This window comes from Saccostrea cucullata, unplaced genomic scaffold (genome assembly GCF_032062105.1).
Source record: "Saccostrea cucullata isolate Sc308-1 unplaced genomic scaffold, CSIRO_AGI_Scuc_v1 ctg42, whole genome shotgun sequence".
In the NCBI taxonomy this organism is placed as follows: Eukaryota; Metazoa; Mollusca; class Bivalvia; order Ostreida; family Ostreidae; genus Saccostrea; species Saccostrea cuccullata.
In genome coordinates this window covers 460,766-482,847 of record NW_026932910.1, presented here as the reverse complement: position 1 = coordinate 482,847, position 22,082 = coordinate 460,766, and the positions used below count along the sequence as shown (strand labels likewise).

The 22,082-nt window shown below is 35.7% G+C and overlaps 1 protein-coding gene across 1 annotated transcript; it reads right to left on the bottom strand.

Annotated features, from left to right (window-relative positions):
• Positions 1-710: 710 nt before the first annotated feature.
• On the bottom strand, positions 711-22,036 carry LOC134236445 (TP53-binding protein 1-like). Its single transcript, XM_062718629.1, has 33 exons — positions 21,880-22,036; positions 21,565-21,744; positions 19,297-19,372; positions 19,059-19,179; positions 18,812-18,858; positions 18,443-18,616; positions 17,906-17,982; positions 17,696-17,791; positions 17,238-17,342; positions 16,828-16,906; positions 16,508-16,657; positions 15,159-15,308; positions 14,814-15,045; positions 14,360-14,557; positions 13,734-14,190; positions 13,128-13,544; positions 12,776-12,901; positions 12,323-12,479; positions 12,106-12,172; positions 11,768-11,979; positions 10,289-10,346; positions 10,086-10,174; positions 9,762-9,834; positions 9,356-9,556; positions 9,086-9,207; positions 8,333-8,656; positions 7,787-7,873; positions 7,115-7,270; positions 6,712-6,803; positions 6,034-6,159; positions 5,519-5,592; positions 3,365-3,501; positions 711-1,971 (listed from the first exon to the last, which is right to left on the bottom strand). Exons 2-33 carry the CDS (start codon positions 21,730-21,732, stop codon positions 1,796-1,798), a joined length of 4,824 nt encoding a protein of 1,607 aa, XP_062574613.1. The 5' UTR covers positions 21,733-21,744; positions 21,880-22,036; the 3' UTR covers positions 711-1,795.
• Between the last annotated feature and the right edge of the window lie 46 nt (positions 22,037-22,082).

Sequence of the window (22,082 nt, the reverse complement as noted above, 5' to 3'; positions counted from 1 at the left end):
GTTAGGGCATATCAAACTTGCAATGGGCCTGCATCGGGATGAACACACAAACTTGCATCACATGCTGGGTTTTACTCTTTATTACTTTTCTCCTATAACATTTGGTGCTGTCCTATCCCCTGGAAATGAAAGACCTGCAAGGGAATACTATATAAGCCTATTTCAACCTAACTTGCATGGATGATGCATCAAGGGATGAACACTCAAACTTGCCTCACATGCTGGATTTTACTCTTTGTAAAATATTTTCTTCTATAACATTTGGTGCCATCCTATCCCCTTAAAATGAGAAATGAAAGACCTGCAACGGAAGAGCCTGGGTTGGGGTCTTCATGGGGAAGACTTCAAAAGTGGAATGTAGCAGTCACACAGGATAACTCACAACTATAAAGATGCACACCTAACTGGATATTCAAGGGGACCAGGTTTGAATTTGGATACATTTTCTCTCCCTCACTGGTTGCATGTAATTTTTCATACTTATTGATACAATGGGATCATTCAGTCTCAAACTTGCTACAAAGGTTGCAAGATTAGTGTTTAGTTGAGGTGCAAAAGATCTAGGTCAAATTCACAGTTGGAAATCTTGCCCATATGTTTTGGACATGTTCAATACATAATTGCTTCAGAGGTGGTTTCTAGATCACCATAAAAAATAATTTGAGGATCAAAACCTTTTGTCAACTTGACAATATCAAAACAAAAGTCAGCTCAGTTGTATTTTTTAATCACTGAAAAATAATTTTGGCACAGAGGACTTAAAAAAAAATGGGAGTGGCCAGAATAAAGCATGCACAGTTACACCTTGGAAGTGTGTTTTTAGGATTACATGTACAGTATGTAGGAAATTGATGTGAAAAGAAGACAACTAAAATTGTCATTACATAATCCTTAAAATATTCCTAACTTCACAACCATGTTTAAAGTAAAAATAAAAAAATACAATTTTCATTAAATCAGGGGTTTGTAAAAGTAGCATGTCTATAATGTAATGTAGAGAATATATTAAAAGAATCCTGAATAAAAATTTTGACTTCTCTTTTATTTTTCTACATTTTGTGTTAAAAATTCAAAATATTTTTCATGCAACAAATTCCTCTTATAAAAGCAAATATCCTCAAACAAAAATTCTTTAAAGTTTAAATAAATTAAAGCAGTTTACACAAAACTGTAAGTTACAGAGGTGAAGTGAAAATGCTTGTGGATACTTTGTATACATAAATTGTACTAGCATTTCAGCTAAGAAAGCACATTTTCTCATTATTCGTTAGGTCTATTTTTAATAAGATACAAGAATCCACAGGCATGTACAAAGAAGCTTGCCTTTTGTTATGAGTAGTCATAGTTTAACACAGCAATTGTCTGTGTTTACAAAAATTAAAATTATTACTAATTACTAAGAACAGAAAATGGAAAACATTAAAAGTACATATATGAGCAACAAATGATAAAACTGAAAAATAAAATCTCAAGTAAATGAAATGTATACAATTAACATGTACATGCATGTACAAATACATATGATTTTCCCCTCCTTTCAGTACACTGTCCATTATTTTTTAATGGCTAACACCTTACAGAATTTTTATAATCTTGCAGTCTTTTTTATACACCAACTGCATTCTACTGAATTCTATCTCATGATGAATTGATCAAGACTACGAGGCACATCTATATGATATCAAGGAGTATTATTCCTGTTGAATATAAAATGTGGTGGATCTAGGGGTTATTAGGAGTGGACATGTGTATTTATACAATGATTCAAATTTAAATGTAAAACCCTCTAGTTTTGTCACACTTTGAAGTCATAACTGTATCTTGGGTGTCCTGTAAAACTCAGTCTTTTACCATTAATCAAGCACTGAATGACCCACTCTGAGGCCACCAAGGGGATTGCATACTTCTTACTGTAACGTAACACAGATTTAGGACAGGTGAGATCAGTCACTATCACATTAACAGGTGTACCTAGAAAATAATAAATGAACATTTGTAGAATAAAGGACATTTCACAGATCTATATTATAGAGAAATGATCCTCCAACATAAATGCAGGTCCCTCAAAAAAAGCTCTGTTAAATAAAACAGATGTAAAAATATTAGGGATGTCAACGAGTACCCGGTTAACCGGGTACTCGATCGAACGTCCGAGTATCGAATACTAAAATCGGTACTCGGTTACTCGGATGCATATTTTTGAATATTTCTAAGGTTATTTATTAATGAATTAAACATTCTGGTTTGAAAAGTAAAATACTCATTGCACTTGTACATACGGTAATTAGGGTTTCCTACTCCTCTAAATGACCGTTATCGCCCGTGGCAGTGTTTATACAGTAATTATCGTGACCAAGCGCCTGTTACCTGGCTTTTCTCACCTTCGGCTGTCTTCTACCCTTATTTTTTGATTTTCTTTAATTATTTTTTCACTGAACATTTTTTAAGGTCTGTTATCATAAAATAAATTAGATAATTTTGTCATTACCGTAATTTCTCGGGAATAGAAATGTATTATACGCGCGACTGTTGATATGGTTGTGTTTCATTACATGCCAATACATGTACAAATAGTTGACGGCAAAGGCTTAAAAAAATGATGTCCATCATTGCACCAAACTACAAAATACCGACACCGTCCCGTGATACATGTACTATAAAATCTAGGATCGAAAAGTATACGAAAATCGTAAATCGGCTCTGTTAGAACTTGGTCAAGTTCAAGTCAAACTGTACGACTGATATATACAATGTACCTTGACGTCAAATGCAACAAAGAGTTACATTACAATTACGGAGTAGATTATTTTTTTTAAACAAAAAGACCATGAACCACTTACAATTTTATTCTTGTGTTAATCTGATAAATAAATTGAACTTAAATAAATGTTGTATTAAATTCGGGCACGAAGTTCTAATCATTGTTACAATAGAAATGCATTTACGTGTAAACCTCCTATCAGAGCACGTGGTTTTATTTCTACAAGTGTTTACAATGTTTTACACTCATCAATTTACTTGTTCTTATTTATTTACACTTTTACCGAGTACCCGGGTACTCGATCGGAAAAACGTCCGAGTAACCGAGTATTAAAAATTGACCGATTTGACATCCCTAAAAAATATATACTGCATGTTGTAAAAAATATATACAGTGGTGCCTCGTTTCTCCTGACGCTTTGGTTCTTAGTTAATTTGTGCGGATATGTGAAGCATCCGGATATCTGAATTACCAGTTAAACAAGACAAAATAACGTTAAAAAATTCCGTTCCGATGAAAAATCGACCGGATATCTGAAGGTCCACAGTATATGTACATACATGTACAAGTAGGTATGAAATTTTCACCTCTGATGACCCTTACCTGAATTAACAGATGGCAGTTTGTCCAGCACCTGACACCCGGCTAACCTCAGAGTAAAGGACCACTCCTCCAGGAACTTCTTGTGGGAGGAGGACACAAACACAGACAGGCCCTTTAGATCCCCCTTCCTGTTAGACCTACAGGTAATCAAGAATAAATGGGGTGTTTTGTGGGCCAATATCTTTAGAGACAACCTTGTACTTTATTGCATCATATAACAAGAGGCCCAGGGGCCACATCGCTCACCTGAGCAAATCGTCTACGAAAAATGAGAAGACGATTTTTATAAAGATTTTTCCTGTATATTCCTATGTAAAACTTTGATCAGCCAGTGTGGCCCCACCCTACCCGGGGGTCATGATTTGAACAAACTTGAATCTACACTACCTGAGGACGCTTCCACATGAGTTTCATCTTTCCTGGCCCAGTGGTTCTTGAGAAGAAGATTTTTAAAGATTTTCCCTATATACTCCTATGTAATACTTTGATCAGCCATTGTGGCCCCACCCTACCCCCGGGGGTCATGATTTGAACAAACTTGAATCTACACTACCCCAGAATGCTTCCACATAAGTTTCATCTTTCCTGGCCCAGTGGTTCTTGAGAAGAAGATTTTCAAAGATTTTCCCTATATACTCCTATGTAAAACTTGGATCAGCCATTGTGGCCCCACCCTACCCCCAGGGGTCATGATTTGAACAAACTTGAATCTACACTACCTGAGGATGCTTCCACATGAGTTTCATCTTTCCTGGCCCAGTGGTTCTTGAGAAGAAGATTTTTAAAGATTTTCCCTATATACTCCTATGTAAAACTTTGATCAGCCATTGTGGCCCCACCCTATCCCCAGGGGTCATGATTTGAACAAACTTGAATCTACACTACCTGAGGATGCTTCCACATGAGTTTCATCTTTCCTGGCCCAGTGGTTCTTGAGAAGAAGATTTTCAAAGATTTTCCCTATATACTCCTATGTAAAACTTGGATCAGCCATTGTGGCCCCACCCTACCCCCGGGGGTCATGATTTGAACAAACTTGAATCTACACTACCTGAGGATGAATTCCACATGAGTTTCATCTTTCCTGGCCCAGTGGTTCTTGAGAAGAAGATTTTTAAAGATTTTCCCTATATACTCCTATGTAAAACTTTGATCAGCCATTGTGGCCCCACCCTACCCCCGGGGGTCATGATTTGAACAAACTTGAATGTACACTACCTGAGGATGCTTCCACATGAGTTTCATTTTTCCTCGCCCAGTGGTTCTTGAGAAGAAGATTTTTAAAGATTTTCCCTATATACTCCTATGTAAAATTTTGAACGGCCATTGTGGCCCCACCCTACCCCCGGGGATCATGATTTGAACAAACTTGAATCTACACTACCTGAGGATGCTTCCACATGAGTTTCATCTTTCCTGGCCCAGTGGTTCTTGAGAAGAAGATTTTCAAAGATTTTCCCTATATACTCCTATGTAAAACTTTGATCAGCCATTGTGGCCTCACCCTACCCCCGGGGGTCATGATTTGAAAAAACTTGAATCTACACTACCTGACGATGCTTCCACATGATTTTCATCTTTCCTGGCCCAGTGGTTCTTGAGAAGAAGATTTTTTAAAAATGCCATTAATTTTTCACTAAATTTATAATTATCTCCCCTTGGAAGAGGGCGTGGCCCTTCATTTGAACAAACCTGAATCCCCTTCACCTAAGGATACTTTGTGGCAAGTTTGGTTGAAATTGGCCTGTTGGTTCTTGAGAAGATGAAAATGTGAAAAGCTTACAACAACGACGACAACGACAGACGACGGACAAATTTTGATCAGAAAAGCTCACTTGTACCTTCGGCTCAGGTGAGCTAAAAATATATACTGTTAAAGCACAAATATTCGATGGGAGTTAAATTTCGTTTATTTTGTTGTTAACAATATTCAACAAAATTAAATCCCACACGAAATTTTATATGACTATATATTGAATAGGTTTTCTTTCAAAACAACGAAATTAAATGCCCACGAATCTATTTTTGATGACAAAACAACGAAATTTTATGCCCACGAAAATTTGTGCTTCTACAGTATACATCTTCATTCTAATTTCACTTTCACAAGTACATACTTTGGACATACAAGCAAAGAAAATAAATAATACCCACCATTCCATAAGCTTCCTTTTTTCTATGCTGACTCCAGCTTGCAGTTTGTAAGCTTTGTAATCCAACAGCATTCCCTGGTAAATATTTAAAATTCTTTTTCAAAGGTACATGTAGTGTCATAAAATCAATATAAACCATGTACATGTATGTACAATTTTATTTCTCAGAGAATGCAGAAACGATCTAAACTTTCTAGTGAAGTAAAGGTTACTTGACTTTGTCAGTACATGTAATACTGCTCTTTGCACAGTTGTCTGCTACAGATTTTCACAGTGCTTCACTGTATCAAGCTCTATCAAGAATTCTCTCCATTTTATCTTAGCAGCAGTTCTCTACTTTTTAATTTTCTATTGTCGCAATGCTACATTCCATTCCAACAGTAATACAGACTTATAAAGATTTTTAACCAACCTACTTTTAATTACCCTTCTACAATGTTCATGTACTAATTAAGTTTCCCTTCACAGTCTGGGGATTTTCAAGCGAATGATTTTGTCCCCAGTAAACTGACTGACCTCAGAGGAGGAATCCCTGATCCAGAGGTGAGACACACATGGAATGGCGGCGGCCAGACACTGGAAGTATTTAATGGTCCTCTGGTAGGAGTTAGAGATCAGGAAACACTGCTTGGCACTGGCAATCTGTCAACAGAGTAGAGCAAGTTGTCTTATTTCAAATATTACAATTGGTCATCATAGATTCACAGTTGTTAGTTTGTGAAGTATTGCAGTGCCTGCATTTATTTGTGCCAAGAATTATTTCCAAAACCAAACAAAAATATTACATGTACAGTAAAACTCCTTTAGTACGAACACGGATATTGCGAATTCATGGATATAATGAAGTTATCTTGGATCCCCAGCTATGTAAATTTAAAGAATTCCTTATACGGATATACCGAATTACGGTTACAGCGAAGTAATTTCATAGGTCCCATTGACTTCGCTATAACTGAGTTTTCCTGTATTTGGGATTAAAATGTTCAGTATTTGGATGGTGTACTTTTTAATCATGTTAATTTGACTGTATGGTGTAAATTACCTTTAATCATAAAAAACTGAGAAAAAAGTACACCTAGAATTAAATCTTGGGCTAACAGCTATGTGTAATCAATTTCCCTCACACCAAATTGCAAGAGAATTCAAACAAAACATGAACTCCTAATTAACATTAATTAATCTAACACCTCGTACCTCGGCCTCATCAAACTTGTCCAGGACTTTTCCTCCCCCTGCTACTATCCTCCTAGTGATGTCTTGTTTATCAAAGGGAGTCTCGTCTTCATCTGCAAAATGTGCAATGCTTTGTTCAACTTACCAATTCATATTCTACATGTGGGTTATTTTGCTTAATTCATGCCCACCACTAGGAATTAGTAACATCCCAAATAAGGTAAGATTAAAGAAAATATCTAATATTATATTGTAAGGATTTTTTTTTAAAAATCTGTATGGCAAAAATATATCACTTAACAAATATCAAGTTGCATGTACTTCTTGATTTATTTGAAAAACAAATTCTAACACCATGATATTTACATGTATGTTAATGTCCAAAGAAAATAACAGAAACGCATGTTGAATGACATTTTCTTACTTTCTGCTGAGCTCTCATCAGAAGTTAAGTTTGGATTACGTAGGAGAGCCTTTTCCTCTTCCTTAAAGTCTCTGGATTTCTCCACATAAGTCAGCAGAAACACAAAACCAGCAAATGGCAAGGGATTGGATGGCTGCTTCTCTTTGTCAAATAAACCTGTAAAGGTAATGATGAGGATCAAATTGTTTCACACATTATCCAACATTCACATAGACAAACATTTTACTACTAATAAAGATTCATTAATAACCTACCCTTTAATGTTTATGATTGTGGGTGACACATTCAAGCTTATCTTAACTGACCTTTGTTAGTGATTAGAAATGAATTATGAATGTAATTCATATTTACCCTATCTGATTGTGAGGGATAATTACTGTAAACCTATTACATTCAGCGGTGTATTCTATTTGGCGATTTTGGCAGAAAACAGTCTGCTAATTCAAGTACATCACTAAATGTCTTGTATATTAACTTTTATAACTAGCAAATTCAGACAGCGTTAAATCAAATCTACGCTAACTTGTTGAAAATTGAATTTCCGCCAAATATCGTACACGCCAAATGTAATACATATACAGTATTCATGCTTACCTTGTCTGACCTTTGTGAGGGATAATTATTCATGCTTACCCTGTCTGACCTTTGTGAGGGATAATTATTCATGCTTACCTTGTCTGACCTTTCTAGGAGATCTCCTATGTTCTATAGGAGAGACAGCTACAGGTATGTCAGGATATGTAGGGGTGGATTCAGAGTCTGCAAGTATTTTAATTACACATTTAATGTTAAAACAGTTAAACTTTGATATGTAAATCATTGATTCATGTATCTCTTGAAATGAGTGGGAAGACCAAACCACTTTTTCTTTAGGTACTTCAACATTATATATCTTGGCCCATCAAATTCAAGATAATAAGCTTTGTCTGTAGAAAATCTCAGATGTGTAATACTGCAAGTTCTTATTCACAAGAACTTTATTTAAGCAAAATGATGCATGGCCATCTTCTCACAAAAACATCATTTTTAGGTAAAAGTGGTTACATTATAAAAGATTTTATGCAAAATTTACCAAGTGAACTTTTGTGTTATCGCATTATAATTTCTAATTTTTATTTAATTCCTAAATTTACATGTAGTTTCTAATTTTTATTAAAAAGTTAATGTGATTTCGATCACATTATAAAAACTATAATTTTACAAAATTTGTAACCCTACCTACTGCTTTCCTTTTGCCCTTCCCCTTTTCTTTTGGTGTGGGTGTACTGGTTGCTTTCTGGGGTATGGGTGGGAATTTTTTCCTCGGGTCCCGTGAAGTTGAAGGTTTCTCTGAATCTGACTCTTCATTCCTCCTCATTCCTTTTGATGTAGAAGGTTTCTCGAATTCCTCGGTTTTGTTGGCTGCTTTTCTGGTTGAGGACCTGTGTGGTTTAGATTTGCTGGGCGTGTCCGTGGAATCTGACGATTTCCCAGGTCTGGAGTCAGGCCATTCACTCTGGGCATACTTACTGCCCACTCTCCTCTTTCCCTCAACCAGGTTATCTGTTAATTTAATAGAAAATTTCACATACAAGAAGCCAGGCTAGGAAATAATATTTAATGATCAGGATATGACACTAACATTTATAAAGCAGTAGTGTAAAGAACTTGTTTATAAATTACCAGTCTTGCCAACAAATATGGTGTGTTAAATGTTGCAACCTCAAATATCTTAAATATCCAGTACCTGTTCCCCCAAAATGTAAACAATTTTCTAAAGGATCAAATCTATATTTTATGAAACCCTTGAAAAATATTTTTAAATTTTTTAAAAGTTTTATCTAAATACATGTATATTTTGAATTTTGCAAGGGAGATGGCTACCCTCAATGTGTACACACCAATCACTATGGAGTGTAAAATGAAGTAATCCTGAATGTTTTCACAAAAGATACATCATACACTGTACATGTACATATTACTGTTACCTACCCAGACTAACGTTGCCTGGATTAGGCTCTACAGTGGGAGCAGACTTCTGGGGGGAGACTGGGAGGTCAGTCAACAATAGGTTAGCCTGGTCCTCATTTAAAATCACCTGACTCTTGTGAAACCTGTCAATACACAAACAGAACACATCAATGGTATATACTTAATACATGTATCTGCTGAAATCATCTACTCAAGCAATAAGAAAAGTGACTTTTTTGACACCAAAATATACCATTTTTGTGCTAATTTTAAAAAAACTTTGTTCCTTACAGTCGTTGTTCCCCCGAGTCCTTCTCCACAGAGTACTGTACGACCCCGCCCTTCTTTTCCTGCCCCACAATCAGACCAGCATCAAAGTAGCCGTCCTGTGACTGAACCATGACAGGCTGCCCCAGAGGGAGGCGCTCCACCCACAGAATCTGAGAGTGTCTAACCCAGCAGCAGTCTCCATCATCAAACTTCACGTGGAACCTGAAATGTTAGGGAAGATATACTGTGTAAAACACATCTACTAGCAAGATGTCAAAATATGAGGCTATGCAGTTATATTTTTCAAAATAATATCTTTATCTCATTAGAAGACCAAATAAACTACACAGGTTTACAGATTAATAATATTAGCAGAAGGATTTTTTGAGAAGAAGATAATTGTTATTTTATTAACTTCATTTTATACCTAGACCCATCAACTTTTAGTACTGTCCCTGGATAAAAATAGCCATCTTTCCACTTAGCCATTATCCTGGAATCTGTAATATGTAGAAGATTTAATACACAAGAAATTACAAAGTTACATGTACATAATATGTAAGTTATGGATTTTTCTAAAGCTATACTTTTCCACCTTTCATTTTAATGCATATGAAGAAGTTGAAAGTAATATTTGAGAGCAATGATTGTTTCTTAAATTATTTGATATACATACCTGTACATGTACACTCAGATAACAAATTTTGACCAATGTTTATATAACCAGATTAAGAAATTATTAACATAATACCTTTCACAGGCTCCGTTCGGATCAAGCCGACTCCAGTAGTTTCCGAGGTCGCCATCACATTGACTTCATCTTGATAAGGAACCTCAGAACTAGTGAAAAAAGAAACAAATACCTTATTTAACAAAATGTACTAATAAGAAAATACCATCACAATTTTCATATATACTGAAGAACATAACAAAGGTGAATTATTTAAAATTTACCTGACTTCTCCACTAGATCCACCCCTCTGTTTCTCTTCTGGAACTTCTCTACCAGCTCCTTCAAAAAGTTCATTCACATAGAGACATACTGATGAATTTTTAAACAATATTCCGTATTTACATATACTATTTTCCTAAATCAAGTATAAATATACAGTTTAAGTACAGTGTACATCATTAAGGGAGTTGTCAAGATTCCATTTCCCAAAGGCCAGGGAAATAGCTTAAGTTGGGGGGATTGGAATCTTGCTAACTCCCTCAGTGATATACTTTTTAACTTCTTTGTTATACAGATACAAAAGTAACTAGAACTGTCCAAATGGGACAAAATACCCCCGCTGGATTTTTCAGAAGTAAGTTTTTCCATAATAAAGATATGTATCACACATGAATTATAAAATTTTTCTTCCAGTGACCTTGAAGTTCCCCAAATGACCTTGGGTCAAGGTCATGACACACCCTTGGGTCATGGGCAATCTTTGTGTGAAATGAGAACCTACCAAGTTTATCCATAAGAAAGATATGGACCAGACACGAATTATGAAATGTTTCTTCCAGTGACCTTGAAGTTCCCTAAATGACCTTGGGTCAAGGTCATGACACACCCTTGGGTCATGGGCAATCTTTGTGTGAAATGAGAACCTACCAAGTTTATCCATACGAAAGATATGGACCAGACAAGAATTTTTCTTCCAGTGACCTTGAAGTTCCCTAAATGACCTTAGATCAAGGTCATAACCCACCCATGGGTCATGGGCAATCTTTGTGTGAAATGAGAACCTACTAAGTTTATCCATAAGAAAGATATGGACCATACACAAATTATGAAATGTTTCTTCCAGTGACCTTGAACTTCCCCAAATGACCTTGGGTCAAGGTCATGACACACCCTTAGGTCATGGGCAATCTTTGTGTGGAGTAGTAGATTCTAATGTCCCTCCATAAGAAAGATATGGACCCGACACGTTTGCACAGACAGACGGACAGGGTGATTCCTATATACCCCCCCCCCCAAACTTTGTTTGCGGGGGGTATAAAAATATTTTAACAATACAAAGTAAAATCTAAAGGATTATGGATTACTGTGGAATGTGGACATACTCTCTGCAATTCAACTGGGGTAGGAATATTGGGGATGTTACTAATTATAACTGTCTAGTTCAAAGATAACTTGCAATTGTTTCAATTAACATGAACAAATCTACTATATTTTCAAATCAAGTTAACTCTTCCTGTTACAATCTGATTAAAAATATTACGAATAAAAGCTTTTTGTATTTTTTTTTGTGGGCCAGTATGCTTGAATGTGTACATAAATGACATATTCAAAATTTAGCAATCACTGGGTATAGAGTTATTGCCATAGTGCTGCAAATGTCGCATCACTGTCAGCGCCAAAGCCACTAGAATATGTAGCCCGCTTTTTAAAGTACACATACAGTACATTTGAAACTCCCACCACACCGCAGCACGACTCACCTGCACTAGTACTGGGTTTACTGACCACTGACTCGGCTTGGACAGAGGCACAATCAATACTGAACCCAGTGGAGACATTAGGAGAAAAGGAGGCCGATCTTGTAGAGGGGACTGGAGTGGTGGTGCCGGTAACCACCGGCGGGGCCACCACAACTCTGTCTGTGGGCTCTGGTAATTCCTGGACAGGGGAGATTACCTGTGACACCTCAGTACTGGAAATAAAGACATGCCAATTTATGCTGCTTTTTGTAATATCTACTTTTTAAGGGGGTGCTTGAATTAAAGAACTTGTTGAGCTAGGGGAACATGGAACATAGTTACATATGAACTGAACCAACCTGCCATCCAGACTTAAGATGCTTGGTTGCCTTGATGGTACATCATGTTCACTCAACGAAGACGGAACTACAATCAAAAGTTTTCTGTGACCTTATTTAATGGAAAAAGAGAGTGAAAAAAATTTATATATTAAGTGGATACTGAACACTGAATATTTTCATTTTTTCTCAAGTTTAAGACTTTTTGCACACCCTTTACTCATTTTTTCTTCCTTACCGTTAGATGACCCTGACTTTGAGAGACTTGAACTGATGTCACCCAGGTCGCCTGAGGTCAAGGAACTTCCTGTGCGGGAGGGGGACAGAGTACTAGGAGACAAGGCCTCCAGTTCCTGATAAGTCTTCACTTTAATGGTCACTGGCTCCTTTGCTATCTGTACAAAATTTTAATTTCTACTCAATTCTGTATACAAAAGTTAAAGCAAATCATCAAAAAAATGCATTGCTTCATTTGATATACATGTAATATCTGCCAATTCTTTTTATCCAGTTACAATTAGTCACGCAATTAGAGGCAGGTTCATATACATATAAAATATCCTTTTCTGATATGTGTTTTACTATACTTAATTGGAGAATAAATTGAAAACTACATGTATGATGACAAAAATGTTACTTTTCTGACCATTCTTTATCTAAAAATACATAAATTTTTGTCAAGGATACATACCTCCTTCTCGGTTTTGGACACCACCTTTCCCTGCCTTATGATTTCTGTTATTTCTGTCCGCACTTCAAACTGCTTGACCTTTACAATGATGGTCTTGCGTTCAACGTCTTGTGAAGCAGTCAGTTGCTGAACAGTTTTAAAATGGAAATTGAAATAAAAATAAGTTTCCTCTCATCAATAAGCATTTACTTAAATATGAAAATTATCAAAATTCAGATTGAATATGAACAATATTGGTTGACCTTGCTTCTTTTTTTCCAGTTAAGTACATTTTAAGATAAAAAGTTTACTAAATTACAAGACTATAATCTGGACTACACATGTCTATAAACTGGGCTATACATTCACATACTTGATCTAAATCTGATGACCTCCTCGGTGGAACCTTGAACCTGGGTTCTGTTTGACTTGTCCTGACCTTCGTTGGTCTGTTTGTCGGTGTCACTGATGTGGACATCAGAGGTGGCTTAGCCAGCACAGATTCCAGGGATGATGCCCGGGCCAGCGGTGGCGAGAGGACGATGGTTGACCTCTCGGACAGCAGGCTTGGCCTTGTCGCATTGATCTGGGAGCCTTCCTCGCCGCTGGTAGATGAAGTTGTAGTCACAGTGGGCGTCGTCAATAAAGTGGGGGTCACAGCTTCTGTGGTTTCTTTGGGGGAACTTTTCCTGATCCTCAGCTTTGTTAGACACTTTCTTTTCTTCCCAGAGACAGGGGTCTGTACTATTGGATTCGCTGGGTGTCTGCGTTTCTTCTGTGCTTTGGTTACCTATGTGTAGAAATCATATATTGTGCAAGTACCAGGGGGTACAAAGGCATTTGTAACAACTTATACTGTATGTAGTTAAGTTTATTCGGTTTTCCTTGATCAAATTTACTCCATCTAATGTAACAAAAGTATTCAGGTAGGATATTGTATTTAAATTACATATGTGTAAAATCAAATTTAAACATTTACCTTCATAGTTTCAGCTTCATGGCTTTGAACCACTTCTCCTGGAACGTGAACAGGAATGGCTATCAAGGGTTCGGGTTCGTGGCTCTGAACGACAAGTTCCTGATCTGCCACATGAGTGGTGCTGTGAACGACTAGTTCCTGCTCAGCCACGTGAGTGGTGCTGTGTTCCTCTTCTACACTGGCCTGGTATCCCCCCTCTGTTGACACCGAGGTCTTCTTGTAGAGGGAGACTCTCGACTGGCTGCCCTCACTAGAGATAGACGGAACCTTCCTTAACGGAGTCCCTCCTGGGGCCACCTTGTCTGTCGGCTGGGATGTCTTCTCCAATGACGTGATGTCAGGGGTACCAGTCTGCTTGGACTGTGACTTTGTGATATGACACGTGACCTCATCAAAATCATCCTGACTTAATGGTCGGGACTTCTTGTGTCTCTGCACAATGACTACTTCTTCATCACTAAAATAAGAAAAAATTTAATTGCAAAAAATAAAAAGACTGTAAGATGTACTGTATAAAAAATAATCAAACAAAACATGTATCTTGAATTTTATTAGCCATTATTTGAACAAATGGTGCCATTAAAATGGCACCTGTTGAAAACAAGGACCTGTACAAGTCTGCTTACCTGTCCTCTTGAATCAGTCTTTTCCTTGGAGAATCTCTCCCTTTTACACTTTTGAAGACATTTTTCTGAGTCTCCTCCGAGTCCCTGATGGTTATGTTCTGTACGTCTGGCTGCAGCAGCATAAAGCTCTGATTGGATCCCTGGGACTGAGATTCCACTGATACAGGTACTGCAGGTGGTGTGTTCTCTAGACCAGGGCTAAAACAGGATGCAATCAATATTTACAAAGAAATTACTTTGATATTAAGCTTCCCATGTATCAACGTGTCTAACTCAGCAGGACTGACAAAAACAAACTTTATGATCACAGAGCTTTCAAACCTAAACAAGTATGAACTTTATATTTAATTTAACATGTCCAAGATATTCAGCATATCCAAACCGATTTGAAATGCCAAAGTTCAACTTTTAGGCCAAAAAATATAATAACAAATTGTTATATTTTGTAACTTACTCTACACGATGACAACTGGTTTCCTGCTCTGGACTATCAGGAATGTAATGACTAGGCCCTGCTTTTTGACTGGGTCCCTGCTCTAGACTATCCAGAATGTAGCGATTAGGTCTTGCTTCTTGACTGGTTCTCTGACTTGCCTCATTTTGAACTCCAGATCTGGACAATTTTCCATTCGAGATTTTGGGATGTAAAAGCTCCCCATCTTTTGGTAATGACAACGCAAAGTTTTCTGCAATACAAAATTGTCACTTACATGTACTTCCTTCTTAATATTAAGTTATAACAGATATGAAGAACAAAATGAATAAAATCTTTTCAAAATGAAACTGTTGAGATTTTCACCTGATTCAGACGCCAATGTAACATCCAATTCTTTGCTTTTAGCCTCCGTAGCTAATTTCTTAAGTCTGCTCACATCTACTTCCATGTTTCTGTCCAGTTTGGTTGGCTGGGAAAGGCAGGCCTGTCTTCTTTGAATTGTGGTCTGCTTTTCTGTAATAAACATATACACATTATACACATGTATGTAAATGAAGATTGAGAAGATGTTTTAAAGCAGACCCAAGTATTTGTATGGGTGATAAAAACATAAATGTTCAATGAATATGTAATTACATCTCACTTAAGCATACATGTGATATGTACCGGCGGTTACAAAATATCACATATTTTCGACCCCATTCACGGGCTCACGGCGGTACACCAAAATTCACGGGAAACGAAAATGTGTACCGTGTTTTGAAATGTTTACCGGAAACCGCCATTTTTCTCTCATTCCCCCCTGCGCAACACCGGAAATCTTGAACTATGCGTGACTTACTGCGCTTGATTAATGTAAACAAAACATCATTAACGAAGGTGTGAAATATTCCTGTGATAATTACATCGTAATTAAGAGATATCAAAGCATTTTGTTTGGCTGATTGCTTTTTAATACAACCCTTCTTAAGGATTTTTAAACTGTAATTTGTTGAAAATAAAGACATTTCAAAGAGAAAACGCCAATCACAAGAATCAAAGACTTTGTGATAGCAAAACGAAATTTAGTCCATTATTTGCTTAGGCATACATATTGTTTATTCGAACACAGATTATGAGAAATGCTTTTTTAGTACAATCAAAAAAATGCAGATGAATGGAGACGACCAGACTCATACATTTAACTGTTTTTATAATTACTGTACTTTTTACTTTCTGCATTTAGGCCTAGCATAGTTTATTGCCGAAATTCAAAATCTTTCAAGAGTTTCTTGAAATGAATAATAAATCATAATACAAGTTATGCAGTGGTGCATCTGTACATTGATTTGAAATTTATTATTAAAAAATGAACGCCTAACATTAATTTTGGTCGATATTTTGTACCGTTTTTTGTACCGTTTTTTGATTAGCAATGTACAGTATTTTCGCCAAAATTCCAGTATTTTGAAGACTGCTGTACAGTATTTGGGTATAGAAATTATCACATGTATGCTTACGGGATAATAAATAAAATATTTACAGTCAAAAAGATTCAAATAACAATGTTTTTTTTGATTACATCAGAAGCAATATAAGGTCTAACCTACATATGAATTTTAGTAATACATACTGAATGAATAAAACATGAATTTTCTTATTGAGATGAGTTTTAGTACACAACTTCTATTACATACATGTATCTGTTTTTCTGTCAGACTTATCATACAAACCTGTGACTAGATCTTGACTTTTAACCAGTGGTAGCCTTGTTCTGTTTTGGTCAGGCACTATTTCTATATCTGTTTCTTTGCCCGATTTATCACTCTGTGACGGAGTCAATCTCAAGGATAGCTCCTGAGATTCTGGCACTTGGTCCATCTCTAGGAAATCATTTAGACATTTTTCAACAATCTATAGAACACATCTCCAAATTTTTTTTCATTAATTTGCTCTTGTTCTGAAGATATAGAGGCTGAATAATTCATGAATAATAGTTTCAATAAATATATTTGTTTTTCATTTGAACATACATGTACTGTATACTATTTACCAGTTGGATCAGTGCTGTGAATAGAAATGACATCCATAAACTCAGTTCCAACAACTTCTACTGAATCAGCTGGGTGTTTCTGTGAAGAAGGTTTTGTTTCAGTTCATTATCGTTTAAGATAAATTTGATTATCTTTTTGAATAATTTAATGAATGTGCTTTGAATAAGGCTCTTTTTATATTGATGATGCAATGTTTTAAAATTACTGATGATGCAAACTTAAATTAGATCAGCAATATTAAAAGGATTAATTGATTTCAGATGCATGTCACAAATTATTGTTTTAAGACCTGCTTTTGTCAATGGTATTTGTCTTTGTATTTGGTCCATTCAATTTATCAATGAATAATCTTAGCAATATTGGTGAATTCCTCTTAAGATGCATACTGCATGGCTGTCTTAGAGTTTACCTGTGCTTGTGATGACTTCTGGGTTTCAGAGTAGTGTAGGTGTAGAGATTGGTCATCTGAACTCCCAGCCAATGTAGACACCCCCTTTGGATTATACTCTACGGACTAGAATAAAAGTCAAAAACACATGAATAAACTATCCTTTAAGATGAAAACAAACTACCGAACAAATTCTCTATTGGACAGAACTTTAACATAAGCTTGTTAAGTTATGAAATATTTGGGCATACTGACTGCAAAATTAATTTTTCCAAGAAATATCAATTCCATGGAATGACAATGTTTTTCAATCCTGGGGTTGAAAATTATGCAATGTTCTTAAATCATCACTATATGACTCTAATGTACTAAAATGAATATGGTGCAAATTCCGCAGAAAACTTGTGACAGATCACAAAGCATTAAATAATACCATCCAGAAAATGGGCTTTCTACAGTATTAATTTGCCATTATGAACCTCTGACTTGGATGTCTGTTTCTCCTCTTCCTCTTTTTCCTCAGAGGAACTTGGAGTCTTCTTCTCCAGTTCATCAGATTTATCAGACTTTGGTTTCTTTAAAACAAAAAATACAGGAATAATAAAATAGCATTGCATTTCAGTTCAAATAAAAAATCCAATTCACTAACATTCAGTATAAATGTATAACAATAAACCCTGTAGTGTTACCTGCAGGACAGTGACATCATCTGCCAGGGTGGAGTCTTGTTGTGGATCGTAGTGAGCTGGGTTATCTATAGAGTCATCTAGTGAAAAACAAGATTTATTTGTGTAACAAGTCTCAGACAATATGTTCATACATACAATAATTGACTATTTTCAAAAGTAAGAAATCTGTCTAACTACAATAGATTAGACTGGGATATGCAGGTGATGATCTCAAATCAACAGGGCTGGCTGTGTGGTTTTGCAAACTAAGCTAGAGTTTAATAGATAATTTTCAAAAATTATGAAAAAACATTTTTTGTCCAAAAATTTTGTAGTTATAGAAAAACATTTAGGATAAACTATTGTATTTGGTGAAAAAATATCTTTTATATACATGTACTTTTCTCACTGTATCCACATTGTATTCATGATATAAACTGTGAATATATGAGTTTAGCCTGTGTTCAGATGTATATTTAAATTTAACTGTTAACTCTTAATATTTCTCAAATTCTAAAAGGGATGTCAAAAAATAACACCTGATCTTGTTTCCCTTACCTTTAAAAGACCCATCTGTGGGTGAGCTAGGTATTATTCTTGGGAGATCGGCAAATTCTTCTGGGGTGGAGGGGAAGGGATCAGACTCTGTAGTTTCAGGGACCAGCATGGCCTGATTAGACAAATGTAGAGACCCCACAAACCCTGCTGGTGTACACACTTCTTTCTCCTCATCTACAATCAGAGTTACTTTATAACAAATAAAATTTCAGATCACAAAACTTTATCCTCATAAAAATTCTGATTCTGCTGCAGTTGCTTCATGAAGCCACGTTGTGTGTGTGATAGAATATATTCCGTGAACAATGTTGAACTGTAAGAGATAATGCACACAAGATATTAGTGAATGTAAATATCAATCACACATACCTTCAAACATATCCTGTGGAGACATGGATCTAAACAATGCCGAGGGCCTAGAAAACAGAAAATTTAATTTTATAATGCTCTGATATAAATAATTCTTTTCTGAACAAATTGTTGTATACATCCAGAAAAGAGTAAATTTTGTGATACCCTGATATAAATAATTTTCTTCTGAACAAATTGCTGCATTATTATTGCAATTTAAACTTAATGTTTGTTCATTTTCCATGAAAAGAAAATCCACTCTTACTTTTCATTACTTGTTGTTCGCTTTTGACTGTCTGTCTTTTCTGGTTTCTCAATCACAGTGACATCATTTTCCAGCTCAGACTCACTTAATTCTGTCTCAGTTGCTAAAATTTGTGGAGCTTCTGAAATATGAATATGTTTTCTTCATCATCACTGATATTATCTTTAAAAGATGATTTGCAATCTAATTTGTCAAATACTTTAAACTTGTTTAGAAGCCATGTTTCATATATATATACCTGTTGGTTTTTGTTCATCACCAGATGTGTCCATTACAGAGGTTATACATTTTCTTGAAGTCTTTACGTCCTCCTCCTGACAATTAAACAAGAAAATTGAGAAATCAAGTCCTTATTGAAGTAAAAAATGATATGAAGATTAATTTGTATAGATTCTAGTTATGACTTAAAATGAGTTAAGAATCAAAGATTAGTTCAAAAATTGATAATGGCAGGTTGAATTAAATGAAGCACAGGGGATGACAAATCCCACTGCCACTGGGTTGGGCAAGTGAAATTTTATCAACCACTTGCCCGTGGGCAAGTGACTTAATCAATTATCAAAAATAAAATCAATATTTATGCCAATTTTAAACTCAGTATTTGTCTTTCTCTTTTTTGAAATATTTATAGCGAGCGTCGCGAAGCTCTAACGACAACGCCTGGGCGAAGAGAAAAATCGGACTACTGCACATTCATTCTTTAGAATTTTTTACCGCAGTAATTTTGACCCACAATGCATCACTTAGTAAAGTTGCGTTCTCACGAGAATGACGGCAAATGTTTAACAAAAAGTTTACTTGCTTTGATTAAATGGATACATATTGAAGATAAATAGTAAACGTAACTTTTTTCATTATCTTTCCTCACTATTCATTTTTTTCTTGGTATTTTGTAACTTACATACGACGTCATGTGACGTCAGAGTCTAGACACACCAAATGTCACGTGCGGTTTGACGAGCCCGATCTAAATTAACCCTTTCAACACTGTAGACCGATACATCGGTCTGATAAAATTTTGTCTTGGAACACGGTAGACCGATACATCGGTCTCAGACACTAAACTGAAAGTCAAACGTTTATTCTTAGAAATAGAAAGTGTTCTCTGCGCAAAATCTTTCGCTATGAATTATGGGTAGAATGATGTAAACATCCGTTAATAAAAATGGCGGCCCACATGGCGAAAACTACGAAAAAATAAGGAAAATTAGATGATTAGTAAAGAAAACGAAGAAGAAAGCAAAATGGCGGTAAACGACGAAATGTCCGATCTTTCTGGCGATGAAAGATTTAATAAAATGAGGGAATTAGACATTATAAATGTTTCTAGACAACAAATACATGAGTTATTAACAATGTTGTGAAATTTTGTCGGAGAAAGATGACTTGGAATCGGAATATCAAGGCTCCTAAAGAGAGGATGTTTTCCACGCGCCAGACTTCTTCCGATGTTCTGAAACACCCCGTTTTATTTATTGATAATTATGGACTTGCTTTTTGATAAATTCTGACATATTGCATATCATTTTACTCGGAAATAATTTCTCTTTTAAACGATGGTAAGAACATAATTGATTTTGAAACTTCATAGCAGCAAATTTATTGAATTATTGCATAAGATCCGTTCTAAAATGTAATTATGAATTTTATTAGTGTTTTTGACTTGATAAATAATTTTGTATATATATAAAATTTATATCATTTAAAAGAGAAATGCCTCACCTTTCTAATGATGTGTCATTTATTAAAATATTCAAAGAAATAAAGAAGTTATAGTATTTTTTGTGACGGAAGGTGAAATGTTTAGTGATGTCCCAAGTTACTCAGTGTACCAGGGGTTGGTTGATAAAAGTTACTCAGTGTTGAAAGAGTTAAAACATGAGAAGAGTTTGCGCTCACTCTAACGGTCGCACCGTCAACATATTAAATACAGTGTAAGTTAATGGTTGGGCAGGCAGAAATTCAGGTAGGGCAAGTAAGTTTTGACCATGCACTTGCCCTTGGGCAAGTGACTTAAAAATCTATTTGTCAGCCCCTGTGAAGCATGATTTTTACAAACTTTATATACCCGATGTTTACTTTGAGATATTATCATTTTTTCGTAAAAATTTAATATTGTAAATTGAGCTTTGGTAACATATTTATACTTGCATAATTATTATTTATATGTATATCCCCCTAGACCGTTTCAGGGTAACTGCGGTACTGCTCTTTTTCAGGGCAAAATGATAAAGTTTGGTGAAATATGAGTAATTGTTTCATATACTTCATTTAATTATCTGTTATTATTTTGCTCTGCAAAAGTGTAGTATGGCAGTTATCATGAAGGGGCTAATTACTACACCTGTTTCCCAGAATCTAGATCTTGTCTTTTACGCTTTCAGAATGTACACTGGCCTTTATCTTTTATTAATTTTTTTTTTCACCACTATTGTGAAAACAAGAATATTTTTTTTTCAGTGTCATTTAGTTTACTCTAGTTGAGCTTGATACATGTAGTTCCTACTTTCTGTTCTCTTGGCTGCAGGGCAGGCCACATCTGCATCACATCACCCTCTTCAGTATTCTTGGCCTGAGGCTCCGACTGCGAGTCCAGCACCATGAAACCAACACTTCCTGGCTGTGTCTCAAATTCATATTCTATACTTGCTGAATCAGAATCGTCCACCTCCATCTGTCATCAAATCTGCGTTATAAAAAAAATAACGTTTAACTTATTATTATAGACTACATGTATGTCTACATAGTTTTCCAGTCTAAACCAAATGTAAATTGCCAGTCTATCATTTCTATTTTAGAGAATAAAAGCTATTTTCCATACCTTCAGTTTAATCAATGGCAATACACATCACATTTTTGTAAAACAAAACTCAGAATCCCAGTCTGGTAATGATGCGTAGATACAGCGCCTGAGCCAACGCGTCCTATGTGCATCATGAAATAGAATGTTTGGCATTATTCAACAGCTAAGAGCTTTTTCAACGCGAGTGCCATTATAAATCAAAGGCCTTCTGAGTAAAATAT

Coding starts and splice junctions, on each gene's coding strand:
- LOC134236445 (XM_062718629.1), bottom strand. CDS start 21,732: ATGGAGGTGGACGATTCTGATTCAGCAAGTATAGAATATGAATTTGAG. Junction 16,658..16,827: donor TCACAGCACTGATCCAACTG/GTAAATAGTATA, acceptor ATGATTTCCTAG/AGATGGACCAAGTGCCAGAA. Junction 12,173..12,322: donor AAAGTCAGGGTCATCTAACG/GTAAGGAAGAAA, acceptor TTTTGATTGTAG/TTCCGTCTTCGTTGAGTGAA.